General features: G+C 34.9%; 1 protein-coding gene across 2 annotated transcripts in view; it reads left to right on the top strand.

Moving 5' to 3' along the window:
- Nucleotides 1-17,175, top strand: part of LOC101702684 (CD302 antigen) — a 161,811-nt gene that overhangs the window by 67,218 nt on the left and 77,418 nt on the right. For both annotated transcript variants that reach the window (XM_013076267.3, XM_013076272.3), the window contains exons 17-23: nt 2,106-2,141; nt 3,007-3,182; nt 3,811-3,878; nt 4,144-4,223; nt 5,157-5,296; nt 6,800-6,905; nt 7,203-7,363. In XM_013076267.3, the coding sequence (XP_012931721.2) occupies nt 2,106-2,141; nt 3,007-3,182; nt 3,811-3,878; nt 4,144-4,223; nt 5,157-5,296; nt 6,800-6,905; nt 7,203-7,363 (767 nt within the window). The remainder of the gene's footprint in view (nt 1-2,105; nt 2,142-3,006; nt 3,183-3,810; nt 3,879-4,143; nt 4,224-5,156; nt 5,297-6,799; nt 6,906-7,202; nt 7,364-17,175) is intronic.

Raw genomic sequence — 17,175 nt, 5'->3', positions numbered from 1 at the left:
GATTAGATCAATCACAATATCTTAGCCCAGATGATACAATCAACAACACCCTAGCATGAAGTACATCTTAGAAAATGACAATTTGTGGTAGTTATTAATCTATCACACTTAACTGTGTGAATTAAATCAAAACCAAGGACCAGCCCAACATATGTTTATAGTGAATAACCTCTTCAATATACCAACTTTACCTTCGGGATGGGGAGTTAGAAGGAGTTGGGGAGGGAGGGACAGGTAGAAAGATCAGCAGTGAGGCCAAAAGACACAGGAAGATCACACAAACTCTAAGAAATTGTTAAAGGCAAGAGGAAAAGGCAAAATGAAAGAACAAAGACATGAACAGAGCCACCTAACAGCAATAGGGAGGCTAGAGACTGTATTTACTTTCCTTTAAAACTAATGATAATCATGAGAAGGAAAAAGAGAAGAAAAGAAAAATAAAGGAGAAATCCAAATTCAGTCCAGAAAGGAACAAACAGGGAGATGAAGAGCAATGTAGGAGAGCAAGAGAATGGGTGAGAAAGAGTGAGAAAGAAAAGATAAAAGAAAGAAAAAAGAAGAGAAAACTAAAAATTTGAAAAAAGTAAAAATTAAGAATTAAAAATAAGAGAAATTTTTTTTCTTTTTTGCAAATAACAAAAAATAAAAATGAAGAGCCTACTTCAGGGTATGTCTCTGCTGTCACAGTTGGCAATATAGGCAGCCATGTGCATATACAAGTAAATGAGTTTCAGCAAACCAGTAGCAGACCTGTGAGATTCAGGCAGATTTCTGGCTGCTAGTCCCAAGTTGAGCTAGCTGTCCTCCTGCAGGGTTGAACTCTGCAAAGTTCTACCGCAGGTTCTGGTTACCCTCCCCCTGAAGATAGTGCAGATTCCGATGGGAGGTGATGATCCCTCCATCTTACCAAGTACGGTGGTCTGATGTGCCTTTATTGTAGAGATTCTCTACTTTTCCGCTGAGCTTCAGTTTTCATCGAGGAGCCTGAGAGGCCCTTTTTCTGTTGCTAACTTCTGCTCTATCTTGTGGCACTCAGGACAAAGGCCTTTATAATCCCCTGTGCCTCTGTAGTGTGGAACCAGGTAGCAGAAGAGCCAGGAGGCCAGAGGCGGGGCGGGGGGGGGGAATGTGGACATCAAGGAGCAGGGAGGACTGGGCTCTGCATGGCCCATGCGACTAAGAGGAGTGCAGGATGGAGCAGGGGCTCCAAGCCACAACTGGGTCCTCCGCAAATTAGGTCTTTGATTTGAAATCATTTTGATTTTTGGGCAGGATAAAAAGTGGGAGGGAGGAAACTACGAGCCTGCGTCAGCTGCCCTGAGTGTGGCACTGTCTAGATGCTTTCTAAGAGGTAACTGCGTGACCTTCACACTCTCTGTATAGAGCTCCATTTTTACAGAATAGAAAATTGAGGCTCAGGGAATTAAGCAGTTCTTCCACAGTACCACAGCAGCAAAGAATATGAGCATATTTGGACAAGGAATACCCAACTTCTAAGCCCATATGTAGCATACTGTATGTCTTGTTTCCATCCAGGAAATCTGAATCACTTTTATTATTTCTCTTCCAGTTTTGTTTCACCTCCTCAGAAGGTTCAATACTTCTTCCTCATTGTATTTGTTTTCCAGTGGTATTTTGGGAGTCTAATAAACTCTCCCACCCCAGGTATACACAACTCAAACTCCATTGGGTGAAAAGGTGGTTCCTGAACAATTCCATCCTATAATGATGATTATCTTACTGCATATCCCTTAGTGGTTCTATATAATCTATGCAATAATCACCATTGACTTACTTTTATTTTCTAATTATTAACTAATCATCATCCATCTAGTCCTCCTTTGTGATTTCCATGATAAAAAGTAAATGCCAATAATATTTTACTAATATTTTGCAGGTTTGCCTTTTTTATTGCCACTTGAGCATTAACATAAGTCCTATAAAATTCAGCTCAGGTGGTCATAACTTGAAATGGTTTGGTCAGAAGTGGATAAATCTCCACAGTACTGTGAATCCTTTGAGCTACATTAAAGTCCCTGCTTATAGTATGCCATGGTCTGTAACTAGAAACTAAACTTAAGTCACTTACTTTCTTCCTTCTATAGGCAGCACTCCAAAAACACCAGAGTGGTACAATCCAGGTGAGTTATGAAAACTGAAATCCAGCCAAAGCTGCTTTTATCTTTTTGGATAATGTACGTAGTTAATTATTTAAGCACCAATTTCTTCTCTATCACATTTTCAAGTGAAATAAAACATCTCCAGGCGAGTAAGGTGTCCAGATGGTGTGGGGTGAGGAATGAAGCTGCATTTCCTTCTGTATGAAAACAGGACACTGGCAGAGTCACTGGCTCAGGACTCTTCAGTTCCTTGTAATCAGTACTGTGCCAGCCAGAGAGAGCTACCAGTAGTAATCTAGATGGGTTACCGTATTAGTCAGCTTTCCATTACTGTAACAAAGTACCCAAGATAATCAACTTAAAAAGAAGAAAAGTAGCTGGGTGTCGTGGCATGTGCTTGTAATCACAGCACTTAGAATGCTAAGGCAGAAGGATCATGAGTTTGAGCCCAGCCTAGGCAACTTATTGAGACTTTGTCTCAAAAAGAAAAGAAAAGAAAAGGTTTGGTTCACAGTTTTGGAGGTTTCAAGCCATAGTCTGTTGGCCATCCTGATTTTGGGCCTGGTTTTGGACTGGCTGGGGTAGTGCAAACTGCTTACTTCATGGTGGCTGAGAAGCAAAAGAGAAAAAGGAAGCACCAGGGTCCCAATACCTCCTTCAAGGCCACACCTCTATAGAATCAGAAGACTTCCAACAAGGCCCCACCTGTTAAAGGTTTCACCACCTCCTAGTAGCACCTTCAACACACAGGCCTTTTTGGATAAGAGGGGACATTTATCCACATGTTAGCAGCCACTCTTTGTAAATGGCTTTGGACATTAGCCCATGTTTCGAGGGTACATTCGGTTGGCACAATCATAACTCTGATCTTCTTCCTTTTCTTTAGAGCGTGCTGGTATTCATGGGCCTCCAGTTATAATTGAAGGAAGTGAATATTGGTTTGTTGCTGATCTTCACTTAAATTATGAAGAAGCTGTCCTGTACTGTGCTAGCAATCACAGCTTTCTTGCTACTGTGACATCTTATACAGGACTAAAAGCCATCAAAAACAAAATAGCAAATGTAATTTAAATGAATGCATTTTAAAATATCTTTTCATTTTTATATTTATCCCATTAAAAATATTTTCAAACTCTATGAAAGTATATTTGCCTCACAACATCTAAATTCATTGTTTCTTGTTAGAGAAGTTAAATAGAATTCTTTAATGTTTTTAAATATACAAGATTAATAATAAATGTCAATTTATGAGATAACCATAAGTAGATAATATAAATAATCCTATTCCATATCATGTTTTTTACTAAAAGTTAACTTCATAGTTAAATTTCTGTTCCTACTAGTAAGTAAGTTTGTAAAACAGTTTTGGGGAAGAAAAATAATTTAATATTTAAGTTATAATTAATTACAAAAGACACTGTATACCAAATTCATATATCTGCCTGATTAATTTATGCCTATAATTATAGCAACCATATTTTTTCTACCCAGAATAAGGCCTGTGAATATACAAAATAGGGACCATTAAATTACCTTTTTGGTTAAAGGTCCTGGTTTGTGTAATTTTGAGACCAAATAATGGAATGTCTGGAAATTTTAGTGATTTGTGGTTATAAGACAGGGTATTTAAATCAAAACTCTCCTAGAAAATTCAACACATTTAAGGATGGGTGTTTGGTTTGTTTTTCAGATATCTGATGAGGAACAGAAGTGGTGGGTGAGGACTAATGGTCAGCCAATAGATCATCATTTTATATAGTACGTAACATCACAGATTCTGCCTTTGTGAACTTATCACTTAAAACTGGGAGCCTCAGATTCCTCTTGACTAAATGGATTTCTGTTTATAAACAGTTTTGAACATTAATCCATAAACTGCCTAGAGAAACCAAGTCTCTGTTAAGGAAAAGTAGTATAGAATAATAGTATTAACATTAAATTTAGAATTAAAATAACATAGTAAAAACAGAATGAAACATCTAATTACATTATGAGCTGTCACATCTCTCTTATTTACTTTCAGCTCCCGACATCCTTGGCGCCGCTTTCCTATGACATTTGGGGAGGAATGCTTGCACATGTCTGCCAAGACTTGGTTTATTGGTAAGATTAAGTTTGAACTTTTTAATGTTGATTATATAATATGTGAACCCAGGTTCAATTACTAGCTTAATCTTGTTTTCCTCTTGATTATATGTTTGGTAGCTTCATCTTAACTCTGTTTTATTGTTAATGACAATAGCTCAAATTCCAAATGCAAATAAAGGCACTTTCAGTGTGAATATATTAGCTTTCTTTATCCTAAAGCAGTTACTTAGAAGTAAACTTACCACCTTCATAACTGATAAGCATATGAACAGTTTACAAGGGTGAATGAACAGTAGTTCTAAAATAAAGTTTATGTCCTTTTACCTCTCATTAGACTTCTCTTTCAATTCTCTACCTATTTCTTGCCACAACTTTGTGGGGTTTTTTGTTATTCTAAGTTTTTGTCTTGTTTTGTTTTGCTGTGCTAGGGATGGAACCCAGGGCCTTCACCCTTAGCTCATCCCCAGCTTTTTAATTTATTTTTTATTTTATTTTAAGACTGGTTCTCGCTAAGTTGCTAAGATATCCAGCCTGGGCTCTAATTTGATTCTTCTGCTTTAGTCTCCCAGAGGGCTGGAGTACAGGTATGAACCACCACTCCAGCATGCAGTCACTCTTTGGAGGGTGTGGTAATAATACTAAATGTGTGGGGTTTTTTATAAGGCAATATTTGTGTGCTCTAACCTATTGATATGATTAATAATAGAAGATACGAATGACTAAAGAATAAAGGAAATATATTTTAACCTTTTGGGAAAGACTAATTTAAAAAGCCTTCCTCTGGGAATGTAACTCAGTGGTAGACCCTGGGTCTAGGCCCTGGGTTCAACCTCCAGCACACTCACAAAAAAAAAAAAAAATTAAAAAGAGCATCCTCTACTAATAGCTTGCTTTAAAAATGTGCCAAATGAAAATTCTCACTATTGCGATCCTGTTTTTCATTCTCAGACTTAAGTAAACCAATAGACTGTAGAACCAAGTTGCCCTTCATCTGTGAAAAATATAATGTTTCTTCATTAGAGAAATACAGTCCAAGTTCTGCTGCTAAAGTACAATGTTCTGAGCCTTGGATTCCTTTTCAGAATAAGGTAAAAAGAGAATTGCTACATTGCACTCTCATAGATTGGTCAGCCTAATGAAGAAGGACAGCTCATCAGACAACTCCATTAAGCTAGCTTCTGCATATGGCAATATCTCACTAGATCCTCTGTCTTAGAAACCGCGGGTGATACCAAGAGTTAACTCTCAAGTTAGTCATGGCTCCAGACCTTTCAAAATACAGCATTTCCACTTTGTTGCTTTCAACACTTAAATTGCTGAAGCCCATCAGTCAATGGGTAGTAATGCAATGAATAGTCAGACTATCACTATGGCATGTAACAAAGTGTAATTTCTGGCTGCTGCTTTCTTTTCCCTCTCTAGGAGAGTTATCCAAGCAGCATCAGCCAGTCAAATTAGATCAGCATTTCCCAAACTACTCTTCAGAGACTATACATGTGCTACAAAATATTAATCATTGATTTTGATTCCCTCCAAATGGGAATTTTATGATTACATATGTTTGAGAATACTACTTTCTATATCTGCCTCTTTGAGATGTATAATCTGTTTATGTACATGTATCTGTAAGAAAATGTGTTTGGATGCTAAAAAGAAATGGCCACAGTATGTTAAAACATTTATTCTTTCACATAAAATAAATTTATGTGAAAGATTGAGTTGGTGTGGAAACCCCATGAAGTTTTCAAAATTAGGTTCTTTTGTTTTTGTGCCCTGCCATCCTTAATATTAGGCTTCCACATTGTTCTCTCTAGGGAATTTTCTAGAAGCCATCCAATGACTTTGCCTATATCTTATTAGCCAGTATAGTGTGTAAGAAAGCTAGAAAAAAAATCTTTGTAGGATGTTTCAAGGAACACAATTTGAGGCATACTACTCTACATTTTGGTGATCATAATGTCAAAAGAAAAAGGAAGGAATGTATTTGACAGCTGAAAACACTTGCAATAAATTATGGGTGCATTTTGATTTTTAAAAATTAGGACCATCTCTTTAATTCCCAGGGTACTAAGACCATGTTAATTTACATAGTTAATACAAAGTTGAATTAAAATATCTGCCCAAAAAATGATAATTTCTTTTAAGGTGTGTTTCTTGATATAGGGAAGTGATGACTATAAGCACATTCTTTGACATGAGGTGGAAGAGTCTAAATGCTGACCTTACCTCTGTGTAGCTCTTTCACTTATGGTTCAAGTTCCTTAACTTCCCTGTCCCTCAGTTTTCCCATTTTTTGTGAGAATTAAATCAGATAATACTACAGAAACTGTGTAGCACACAGTATTCATTGAAGTATTCAATGAATGGAAGATATTCTAAAAATATGTAATAGTGTGAAGATTGCTTTTCAATTATTTATACTGAGAGTGTAAATCTGAATTCTTCTGATACTAGTTTGTAAATTTCCGTATCTCACACACAAAATAGTAGCAGCCCTCAAATTGATGAGGCATTTACTTCCTGTCATTTACTTCCTGTGTGAGCTTTCTTGTGTCTGGAATTTTATGCTTCATATGTGTCTTTGTTTGCAGTGCTTTCTGAAGATCAAATCTAAGTCTCTTACATTTTCTCAAGCAAATGATCTTTGTCTCTCCTATGGTGGGACCCTTCCTTCAGTGTTGACCCAGAGTGAACAAGGTACTGAATTATTTGAGAAACATGTTTTATTCTGATCTGGAAACCAAGTTAGTTTGGGGAGGCTATAGAGAATTTACATTCAAAAATAATCTTATTAAACTAGTTTTTTACAGATCAAGTAAAAGACTATCTTGATAGATAAGCAAAAGGAGGGTAGCGGCATAGCTCACAGCAGTTGCTTAGCATATATAAGGCCCTAAGTTCAATTTTCAGAATGGAAAAAAAAGATATTCATTGACATTTTTAATACTTCTTTCATTTTAAGTCAAATTCACTTCTTAAAAATCTTTGTAACAGATTTTATTACATCCTTGCTCCCGAGTATGGAAGCTAATTTATGGATTGGTCTACGCTGGACTGCCTATGAAAAGATAGGCAAATGGATGGACAACAGAGAGCTGACATACAGCAACTTTCACCCATTGTTGGTTAGTTGGAGGCTGAGAATACCAGCAAGTGTAAGTTGTTGTTGGTTTTTTTCATCAAAAATTGATATAGCACCATGAAATACCCAAATCTACCGTAAATTACTGGATTAGAGCAAAGGCCCATTGTTTAATTTTATTTATATGATATGTCCAGAATAGGCAAATTTATACAGAGAGAAAGTAGATTTGTGGTTGCTAGAGACTAAGGGGAATGGAAGGGTTGGTGGTCGTAGCTATGGGATATGAGGCTTCTTGTTAGAGTAGTGAAAATGTTCCAAAATTGATTGGAGTCATGCCTGTACAACTTTGAGAATACACCATACACTATGAAGTATATATTCACAATGGATAAACTTTATCTTATATGAATAGAGCTCAGGTAAGCTGTTATAAGAAAAAAAATCGGCACTTTGTAACTTTAGCTTTTAGGTAGATGACCTAGTTTTTTCACAATAGCATCAGATTCTACAGCATTTACTTCACAACCATGTAAAATGACCAAGTAGTGGATTATGAATAGAAACAAATATAGATATTTTATTTAACATTTGGTGGATGTGGACAGTCAACATTGTCCCATAAGGGAAAAATACAAAACTGGTGATTTGTCATGAAGAAGCCATAAACATAATTTCTAGCTGATGTTTTCTTCGATAGGAAACTGGAGAAAGGAAGGCAGCATTATATTGACAGTAGTTATGCTGACACCATGATATTGCTGCCTACTGCTCTGTCCATACTACTTTCTGCCTATTCTTTTTTTTGGTACCAGGGATCAAACTCTGGTCCTTGTGCTTGCACAGCAAGCGGCAAAACCACTGAGCTAAATCCCTGGCCTGTACCATACTACTTTCTGAATGTAGACCACCTTTTGCACCAAGGACAAAGACTGAAGAATTAACATAAAATTCAAATTTCAAAAATATGTTCTAGATAATAATCAACTGAAGTTCCTAATACAATGTTACTTCACTCAAGGTTGATTTGGGTGACAAAGAGAATGCTAAAATTTATGTAACAATGCACAAAGTAAATATCAAAATAAGACTTGATGATGATAGAAAATGTGGAACTTTTAGGAGAGTAAACACCCTCACATACACATTAAAATGTCAACCCTGATTCCCCTTAATCTTAGGACAGTGGCTTTTAAACTTTCAGCCATAACCCATATTAAGAGATATATTTAAATCACCATCCAGTAAATAGCTATAGATACAATATTGCAACAAAAACTTCAGGAAATAATACCTACTCTTAGAGGTTATACATCCTCATATTTTCATTCTATTCTATTCCATTTCATTCCATCATTATCCTATCTTATCCTACGCTATCCTATCCTATTTCATTACCATAAATGCCAGCAAGATAGACATGACCTATTAAATAAGTGTCAGACCATACTTGAGCCCTGATCTAGGGAATCACAATGAATATTTAAGCATTTTTTTTCTTCTAGAGATTTCCTATATGTTGATTCCTTGACATAGATGAGATTACAGTATAAATACTAAAGTACTCTATTTTTCTCACATATTATAAATAGTCATATATGCTATTAAAAGATCTACTTGATAAATATTTTAATGTTTGCATTTCCTTTCTTGATAGGCCATTACTTACCTAACCAATACTGTATATTTAGTTATTTATAGCTTTGTGCAATCATTAATAATGCTGCAATGAACATCTTTGTCCATAATCATTGCTTATATCAGATTACCTCCTTAAGATACATTTTGAAAAAGTTCTGCTTACCAAATTGCTCTCTAGCAAGGTTTGTGAGTTTACATTCCTGTCAGCAGTATATTGATTGCCCTTCTATGGTCATAAGCATATTAGTAATTTCTAATGTGTACTGATCTATTAATATGTGCCAGACACTATGCTAATGCATCACCTATATTGTTTCTTTTAGTGTGTACAGAAACTGTGAAATACTTATGGTATTCCTAACTTTAGCTTAGAAATGCAGAGACAGACATGGAGAGTCTCATAACTTGCCAGAGGTCATATAGCCTATCCATGTGCAATTGATACTTAAACATGTCCAAGAGTTGCCAGACCCACTGTTCTTGGTCATTTAATACATTTCCTCTAATAAGCATTAGTTTTTTTTTTTTTCTTTTGATACCAGGGATTGAACTTTGGTCTTTGCACTTGCGAGGCAGGCAGTGGAACCACTGAGCTAAATCCCCAGCCCCTAATAAACATTAGCTTTTGAAATTCTTGCTAATTGGTAGTTTAGACAGTATCATGTTTGTTGATATTTCTTTGATTTCTAATGAAAACAAACATCCATAAATTAAATAATAATTTGTACTTCAAGTGTGAATATTATTCTTTGTAAATTTATCTATCAAAGCCTCCCTGTATTTCTAGTTGATTTTATGACTTTCTAAACATTTATTAGCTAACCCTGTGTTTTTTGTGTTTATTGAAAATACTTCCTTAGGTTTTTAAAAGCCTTATTACTAAAAATATTACAAAACTAAGTTTTGAATTTTTTGGAATTTGTTCAAATCTGTTTACTTTTTTATTTCACTTCACTGTTTTTAGGTTACATAGTCCATTGTGTAAATGTTAGATAAATGCATACCTATATTTTCTTCTAGTTTTGTGTTATAGATTGCTTATTTTCCTGATTCATGACTACTTAATCCTTTTTCTTGACCCTAACCGCTTGTTACTTGCATCATTTATTGCATACTTGTATTTGTTAAATGCAATATAAGATGCCTATTTTACCACATACAAAGAAAGCATATGTATATGTGTGTGTATGGGATATATATATAGTGATGTACTATACAGTGACATTTCGGTCAGTGTCGCATCACTTGTACAACAGTGATCCCATAAGATTATAATGGAACTAAAACATCTAGTGATGTTTTAGCCATTACAACACTGTAGCACAACACATTACTTATGTTTGTGGTAATATTGGTGTAAACAAACCTACTATCCTGCCAATCATATAAAAGTATAGCACATATAATTATATAGGGCACAATACTTGATAATAAATGATTACACGTATGTTACTAATTTATGTACTTACTATACATATTATTTATTTTATTTACATGTTTGTAATCTGTAATAATTACATTTGTTTGGGGAAATTCATATATTTTGATAATTTTGATAATTTTCAGTATCCTTTCCTATTATATGTACTCTTCCCTTGCTCCCTTTCTCATCTCCAAGAAGTCTATCTTCTTGTTCCCTACCATTTCTCCAATTTTAAATTTATTTATATTTTGAGTTTCTCTTACAAGAGAAACCATGTAATAATTAACCTTTTGTGTCTGACTTATTTCACTTAACTTAACTTATTTCACTTAACTTCACTTAACTTACTTATTTCACTTAACACTGTGGTCTCAAATTCCATCTATTTTTCTACAAATGACTCCAATTTATCTTTCTTTAAGGCTGAATAATACTCCATTGTGTAATTATAACACATTTTCTTTATTCATTTATCTGTTGTTGGGCATCTAGGCTTCAATAGTTTGGCAATTGTGAATTGTGCTGCAATAAATACCTATATGATATCCTATAATATTGTGTCATTCACTCTTTTGGGAAAATATACAGAAGAAGAATGGGTCAAATGAAATTTCTATTTTTAGGGTTTTTTAGGAATATTCATACTAATTCCCATAGTGGTTGTACTAGTTTACATTGCCACCAACAGTGTAAAAGAGTTCTTAGTCCCCTGTATCTTCACCAATATTTGTTGTTATTTTGTGTCCTTGATGATAGCCATTCTTACTGGGGTAAGCTGGAAGCTCATTGTTTTTATTTACGTCTCCCTAATGCCTAAAGATGTTGAACATTTTTTCACATATTTATTTACTGCTAGTGGTTCTTCTTTTGACAAGTGTCTATTTCATTTGTTCATTTTTTATTGGATTATTTGTTTTTGGGGGGGGTCTAAATGTTTTTTGAGTATTTTATATGTTCTAGATATTAGGCCTTTATCAGAAGAGTAGCTGGCAAACATTTTTTTCCTGTTCTGGAGGTTGTCTCTGCAGAAGCCTTTTAGTTTAATATAATGTCATATGTTGATCCTTGGTATTATTTCTTGTGATATTGAAGTTCTATTCAGGAGGTCCTTCCCTATGCCTATGTCTTCAAGTGTTTTTTGTTGTTGTTGTTGTTTTTTCATACCGGGGATCAAACTCAGGACCTTGCGCTTGCGAGGCAGGTGGCAGCACCAATGAGCTAAATCCCTGGCCCGTCTTCAAGTATTTTTATCTTTCAGGAGTTCTAGTGTTTCTGTTTTTATATCTTGGTCTTTGATACATTTTGATTCAATTTTAGTATAGGGTGACAGATACAAATATAGTTTATTCTTCTTCACATGGATAGCTAGTCAGGTTTCCCAGCACCACTTGTGAAATAAGCTATCCTTTCCCCAGCATTTGTTTTTAGCCCCTTTGTCAAAGATAGCTAAAAGTATGTGGAGTTGTTTCTGTGTCTTTTATTCTAGTCCATTAGTCTTTGCATCTGTTTTTTTATGTCAATACTGTACTGCTTTTAGCTTCTTGGTATAACTTAAAATTTGAGATTTCCCACTTTGCTGTTTTTGTTCAATATTGCTTTGGCCATTCTAGGTATCTTCTGGTTCCATATAAATTTTAAGATTATTGCTTCTAGTTTTGTGAAGAATGTTGTTGATATTTTAGTAGGAATTGCATAAAATCTACAGGCCATTTTTGGTAATATGGCCATTTTAGCAATAGTAATTCTGCCTTTTCAGGAACAGGAAATGTTGCTCCATTTTCTAACATCTCCTTAAGTCTCTTTCTCTAGAGTATTATAATTTTCATTGTAGATGTCTTCCCCCTCATTGGTTATGTTGATTCCTAAGTATTTACTTTTTTGAAGGTATGGTAAATGGGATCATTTTCCTGATTACTTTCCCACTGAGTTTATTATTAGTGGATAGAAACACTTTATTTTTGTGCACTGATTTTCCATCCTGCCACTTTGCCAAATTTGTTTATTAGCTCTTAGAGTTTTCTAGTGTATCATAACCCCTGTGTATACAGATAGTATGACTCTTTCTTTTCTACTTGTATTCCTTTTACTTCTTTCTCTTGCCTGATTTCTCTAACATTGAAGTACTATATTGAAGATAACTGGGGAGAGTGGATACTTTTGGCTTATTTCTGACTTCAGAGGGAATGCTGTCAGATTTTCCCCTATTAATTTTATGTTGGCTATGGATTTGTAAACTGCTTTTTACCAGTTTAAGGAAGGTCGTTCCATACTTATTTTCATCAGGGTTTTTATTATGAAAGGATGTTAGATTTTGTCAAAGGCTTTTTCTGCATCTATTGAGATGATCATGTGATTTTTACCCTTCATTCTATTTATATAGTGTATTACATTTATGGATTTATGTAGGTTGTATCATCCTTGCATCCTTGGAGTGAAGCTGACTTGATTGTGATATATAATCTTTTTAATGATTTGTTTCATTCTGTTCACCAGTGTCCTGTTGAGGATTTTTGCACCTGTGTTCATTAAAGAGACTGGCCCATAGTTTTTCTTTTTTGTTGAGTCCTTGTCCTGTTTGGTATTAGGTTTATGCTGGCTTTATCTAATGAGTTTGGCAGTCTTCCTCCTCTTCATTTCATTGAATAGTTTGAGGAGTACTGGCATAAGTTCTTCTCAGAAGTTTGGTAAAATTTAGCAGTGAATCTATTGGGTCATGGGGTTTTCTTACTTGGAAGACTTTTTATTACTACTTCAATTTCATTGCCTGTTATTGATCTGTATGGGGTTTTTTTATTTTATTTTTTTTTTTTTTTACCACAGATCGAACTCAGGACTGCAAGGCAGGAGTGGTGTCGCTGAGCTAAATCTCCAGCCCCCCATATGGGTTTTTTATATCTTCAATTTTGGCATGTCATACATGTGCAGGAATTTATCCATTTTTTCTATATTTCTCTGATTTATTGGAATGTAAGTTTTTGAAATAGTTTCTTATAATTCTCTGAATTTCAATAGTTTCTGTTGTAATTTCACTTTTTTTCATTTCTAATTACATAAATGTGGGTCTTTCCTTTTTTTGTTAAATCTGGCTAAGTGTTTACCAAATTTATTTATCCTTTCAAAAAACCAACTATTTGGGGCTGGGAATTTAGCTCAGTGGTGCCACCACCTGCCTTGCAAGCGCAAGGTCCCAAGTTCAATCCCCAGTACCAAAAAACAAAACAAAACTATTTGATTCATCGATCCTTTGTGGAGTTTTAGTCTCAATTTCATTGATTTATGCTCTGATCTTTGTAATTTCTTTCCTTCTACAAGTTTTTGAATTGCTCTTGTTTTTCTAGGCTCTTGAGATGCATCATTAGGTTATTTGAAAATTCTCTACTTTTCTAGTGTAGGTATTCATAGCTATAAGCATCCTTCTTAGATCTGCTTTTATTTTGTCCTACAGGTTCTAACAATATTGTATTGCCATTGTCATTTGATTCTAAGAATTTTTAAATTTCTCCCCTGATTTCTCTTGTAACCCATTGATTATTCAAAAATGTATTGCTTAATCTGCATGTGTTTGTGCAATTTCTGTAGTTACTGTTGCTGTTGACTTCTAGGTTTATTCCATTATGATCAGAGAGGATGCAAGAGAATATTTCAATTCCTTTCTATTCTGATTCTTTTGTATTTATTTAAGCATACCTTAATGGCCTAAAATATGGTCTGTTTAAGATAAAGGTCTATGGACTGCTGAGAAAAATGTATATTCTCTTGTTGGTTGAAACACTTTGCAGATACCTGCTCGATCCATTAGTTCGGTAGTTTGGTTCAACTCTGATATTTCTTCTTTGATTTTTTTGTATGGTTGCCTTATTTGTGTGAGTGAAGTATTAAAGTGCCCCACTATGATTGCCTATCTGTCTTTTTAAATAAAATACTTTTGCTGTATATAATTTGGTGCACTGACATTTGGTGCATATATTTACAATCATTATCTCTTCTTAGTGAATTTTTCCATTTACCGTTATGTAATGACCTTCTTTGTCTCTTCTGATAAGTTTTTGTTTGAAGTCTGCTTTGTCAGAAATTAGAATTACTACTCCTGCTTGCTTCCAGCTACATGTAATATTGTTTTCCATCCTTGCACTTTCAGTTTGCATGTTTCTTTGTGGATGACATATGTCTTTTGCAGGGAATGTATATAATAGGATATTATTTTTTGATCCAATCCAATCCAATTTTCTGTCAATCTGTGTCCCTTGATTGGAGAGTTAAGAACGTTTGTTATTATTAAAAGGTGTTCATTGAATCTTGTTGTATTATTTTTTCAGTGCCAATTCCATTAGTTTTCTCCTTTTACTACTCTCTCATTTAGATGTATTCTTTCCTTTGGGCTCCTTGGTGAATTGTCCTTGGTGTCTCTTCCTAGGATTCCCTAGAGTAATTTCTGCAATGCTGGTTTGGTGGTCTTGAATTTCTTTAAATTCTCTTTGTTGTGGAAAATCTCTTTCAGTTTTGAAGAATAATTTTGCAGGACATAGCAATCTGGATTGGCAATTGTTTTCTTTCAAGGCTTGAAAATCTTCCCTCTAAGCTCCATTAATCTTTAAACTATGTGTTAGGAAAGCTGTTGTTATTCCAATAGGTTTGCCTTATAAATTACTTGATATTTTTCTCTGACAGCTTTTAGTATTCTTTGTGCTGAATTTCTGAGATTTTGACTACACTGTGTTATAGAGAGGTTCTTTTCTTGTCATATCTATTTGGGATTCTAAATGTTTCATTTACCTTGATATTCATTTCATTCCCTAGATTTTGAAATTTTTCTACAATGACTTCAGTGAATAAATTTCTTTTTTATTTTTTTATTATTTTTTTTTATATCCAGGATTGAACTCGGGACTTTGCACTTTCAAGGCAGGTGGTGGAATCACTGAGCTAAATCTCCAGCCCATAGTGAATAAATTTTTATGCCCTCAGTATCATCTTCTAATCTTTCCATAACACCTGTAATTCTAAGGCTTCCCTTAGGGTTTGAGTCATGTAGCACATGTTGGATCCAGCTTTCATGGTGTCTTGTTTTTAGGATGTCACTGAGTACATGATCTACTACATCAACCTTATCTTCAGGCCCTGAAAATCTCTCCTCAGATTGATCATGGCTGCTGCCCACACTTTCAATTGAATTTTTCATATCCAAGAATCCTTCTTGATTCCTTTTTATAATCCCTAATTCTTTGCTAAAGTGGTCATTCATATCCTATGTTATTAAGTCCTTCAGCTGTTAATTTGTATCTTTTTTAAGCTCTTTGATTGACTGATTAATTTTATCATTTATCTATTTATTTACATCTTCTTTAAGCTAATTGAACATTTTATTAATTCCTTCCTGAAATGGATCTCTTCTGCTATTTTAGTTATTTGTGTTTTTGAGTTCTTTGTTTGGAAATTCTTCCATTTCCCAGCCTTGTGAGCTCAGCTTTTAGGAAGTGTGAATTTTTGGAGGCATCTTTTTGCCTTGCCTTCTCATGATTCTTGTGTTTTTGTGCAGAATGTTGTAGATCAGTTTAGAAAGAAAACTCTGTCCCTATAGTACAGATCTCTTTAGTATATGGGTTTCTCCCTGGGATGTGTCCTTGGCTTTGGGTATAAATCAGCGTGCAGACACCTACTCCACTAGTTCAAAGAACGAGGTTCAGTCTCAATCACTGCCTTGCAAGGAAAGAACAATTACCAGAAATAACAAAGAATCAATCATATATCAGCACTTAATTTAACAATTGTTTAAAAAGTTTAAAACTCTTTCAATAGCCTATGGAGGCTAAAGAGTAGTAGTAATGGAGCCACAAGTTAGGAAAGATAAAAGGGAAAATAGAATAAAATGAAATGAGTTAATATAAAATAAAAACAAAAATAAGAATTGAAAAAATAAATGTTGGTAATTTGGGTGGGCAGGATCAGAGGGGAGAAAGGAAAGAAGATTTGAAAGGTTATATGAGATATGGGGACAACTACAGGAGCAACAAAAAAGAAGGAATTATTAGTGTAAAGCTTAAGAGGATGTTGGAACCAATTAATCAAATATCTCCACCTGAAAAACTCCACTGTAGAAATTAAATATTAACCCACACCTATACACAGTTGCATACTCACTTAAGCCTCACTCACTTTGGAGATAAAGGAGTCTGAGAATGCAAACAGTTCACAAATCTGTGTCACTTACTGGCTACTGAGTGGTTTCAGAGGAGAGCCAACACTCCACTCTCTTCCAGACCTACTGTTTTTAGCCCTCCAAGTTGTGGGGCCTCTCTTCTCCTCAGAATCCTTGGTGGGGCATTAACTCTGCTTGCTTCAATGAATTCCAGCCTCAGGTTCCTCAGGAGGGATTCCAGGAGAATCCCTGTTATAGGAGATGACAGCTTCCTTCATGTTATTGCCCCTGAACACCTTCTAGTGGGAAAAGATATGGAGGTAGAAGAGAGTGATATTTATGATCTTAGTCTAACATATGTATATCTTTCTTAGTTTTTAACACAAAAGGTTAAAAAGGAGAAGAATAAAAGTGTTTAGGGTTTGGAGATGCTCAGTGCTAGAACACTTGCTTAACATGCATGACTCTGAGTTAAATCCCCAGTACAGACAAAAAAAGCCTAAAAATAGAAAAAAGCTTAAAAGATAAAGTTGTGTGTGGTTTTTTTGTTTTTGGTTTTTTTGTTTGGTTTTTGTTTTTTGGTACTGGGGAATTTGAGACCTTGTGCTTGCGAGGCAGGCAGCGGAACCAGATAAAGCTGTATTTTTGTAAGTATCCAGTCTGTTTGTGCTTAAAGATGAATGTT

Source organism: Heterocephalus glaber, unplaced genomic scaffold (assembly GCF_053883595.1).
Source record: "Heterocephalus glaber isolate CG9 unplaced genomic scaffold, H.glaber_assembly_v1.0 deba00000347, whole genome shotgun sequence".
NCBI lineage: Eukaryota > Metazoa > Chordata > Mammalia > Rodentia > Bathyergidae > Heterocephalus > Heterocephalus glaber.
This window is presented reverse-complemented; position numbering and strand designations above follow the sequence as displayed.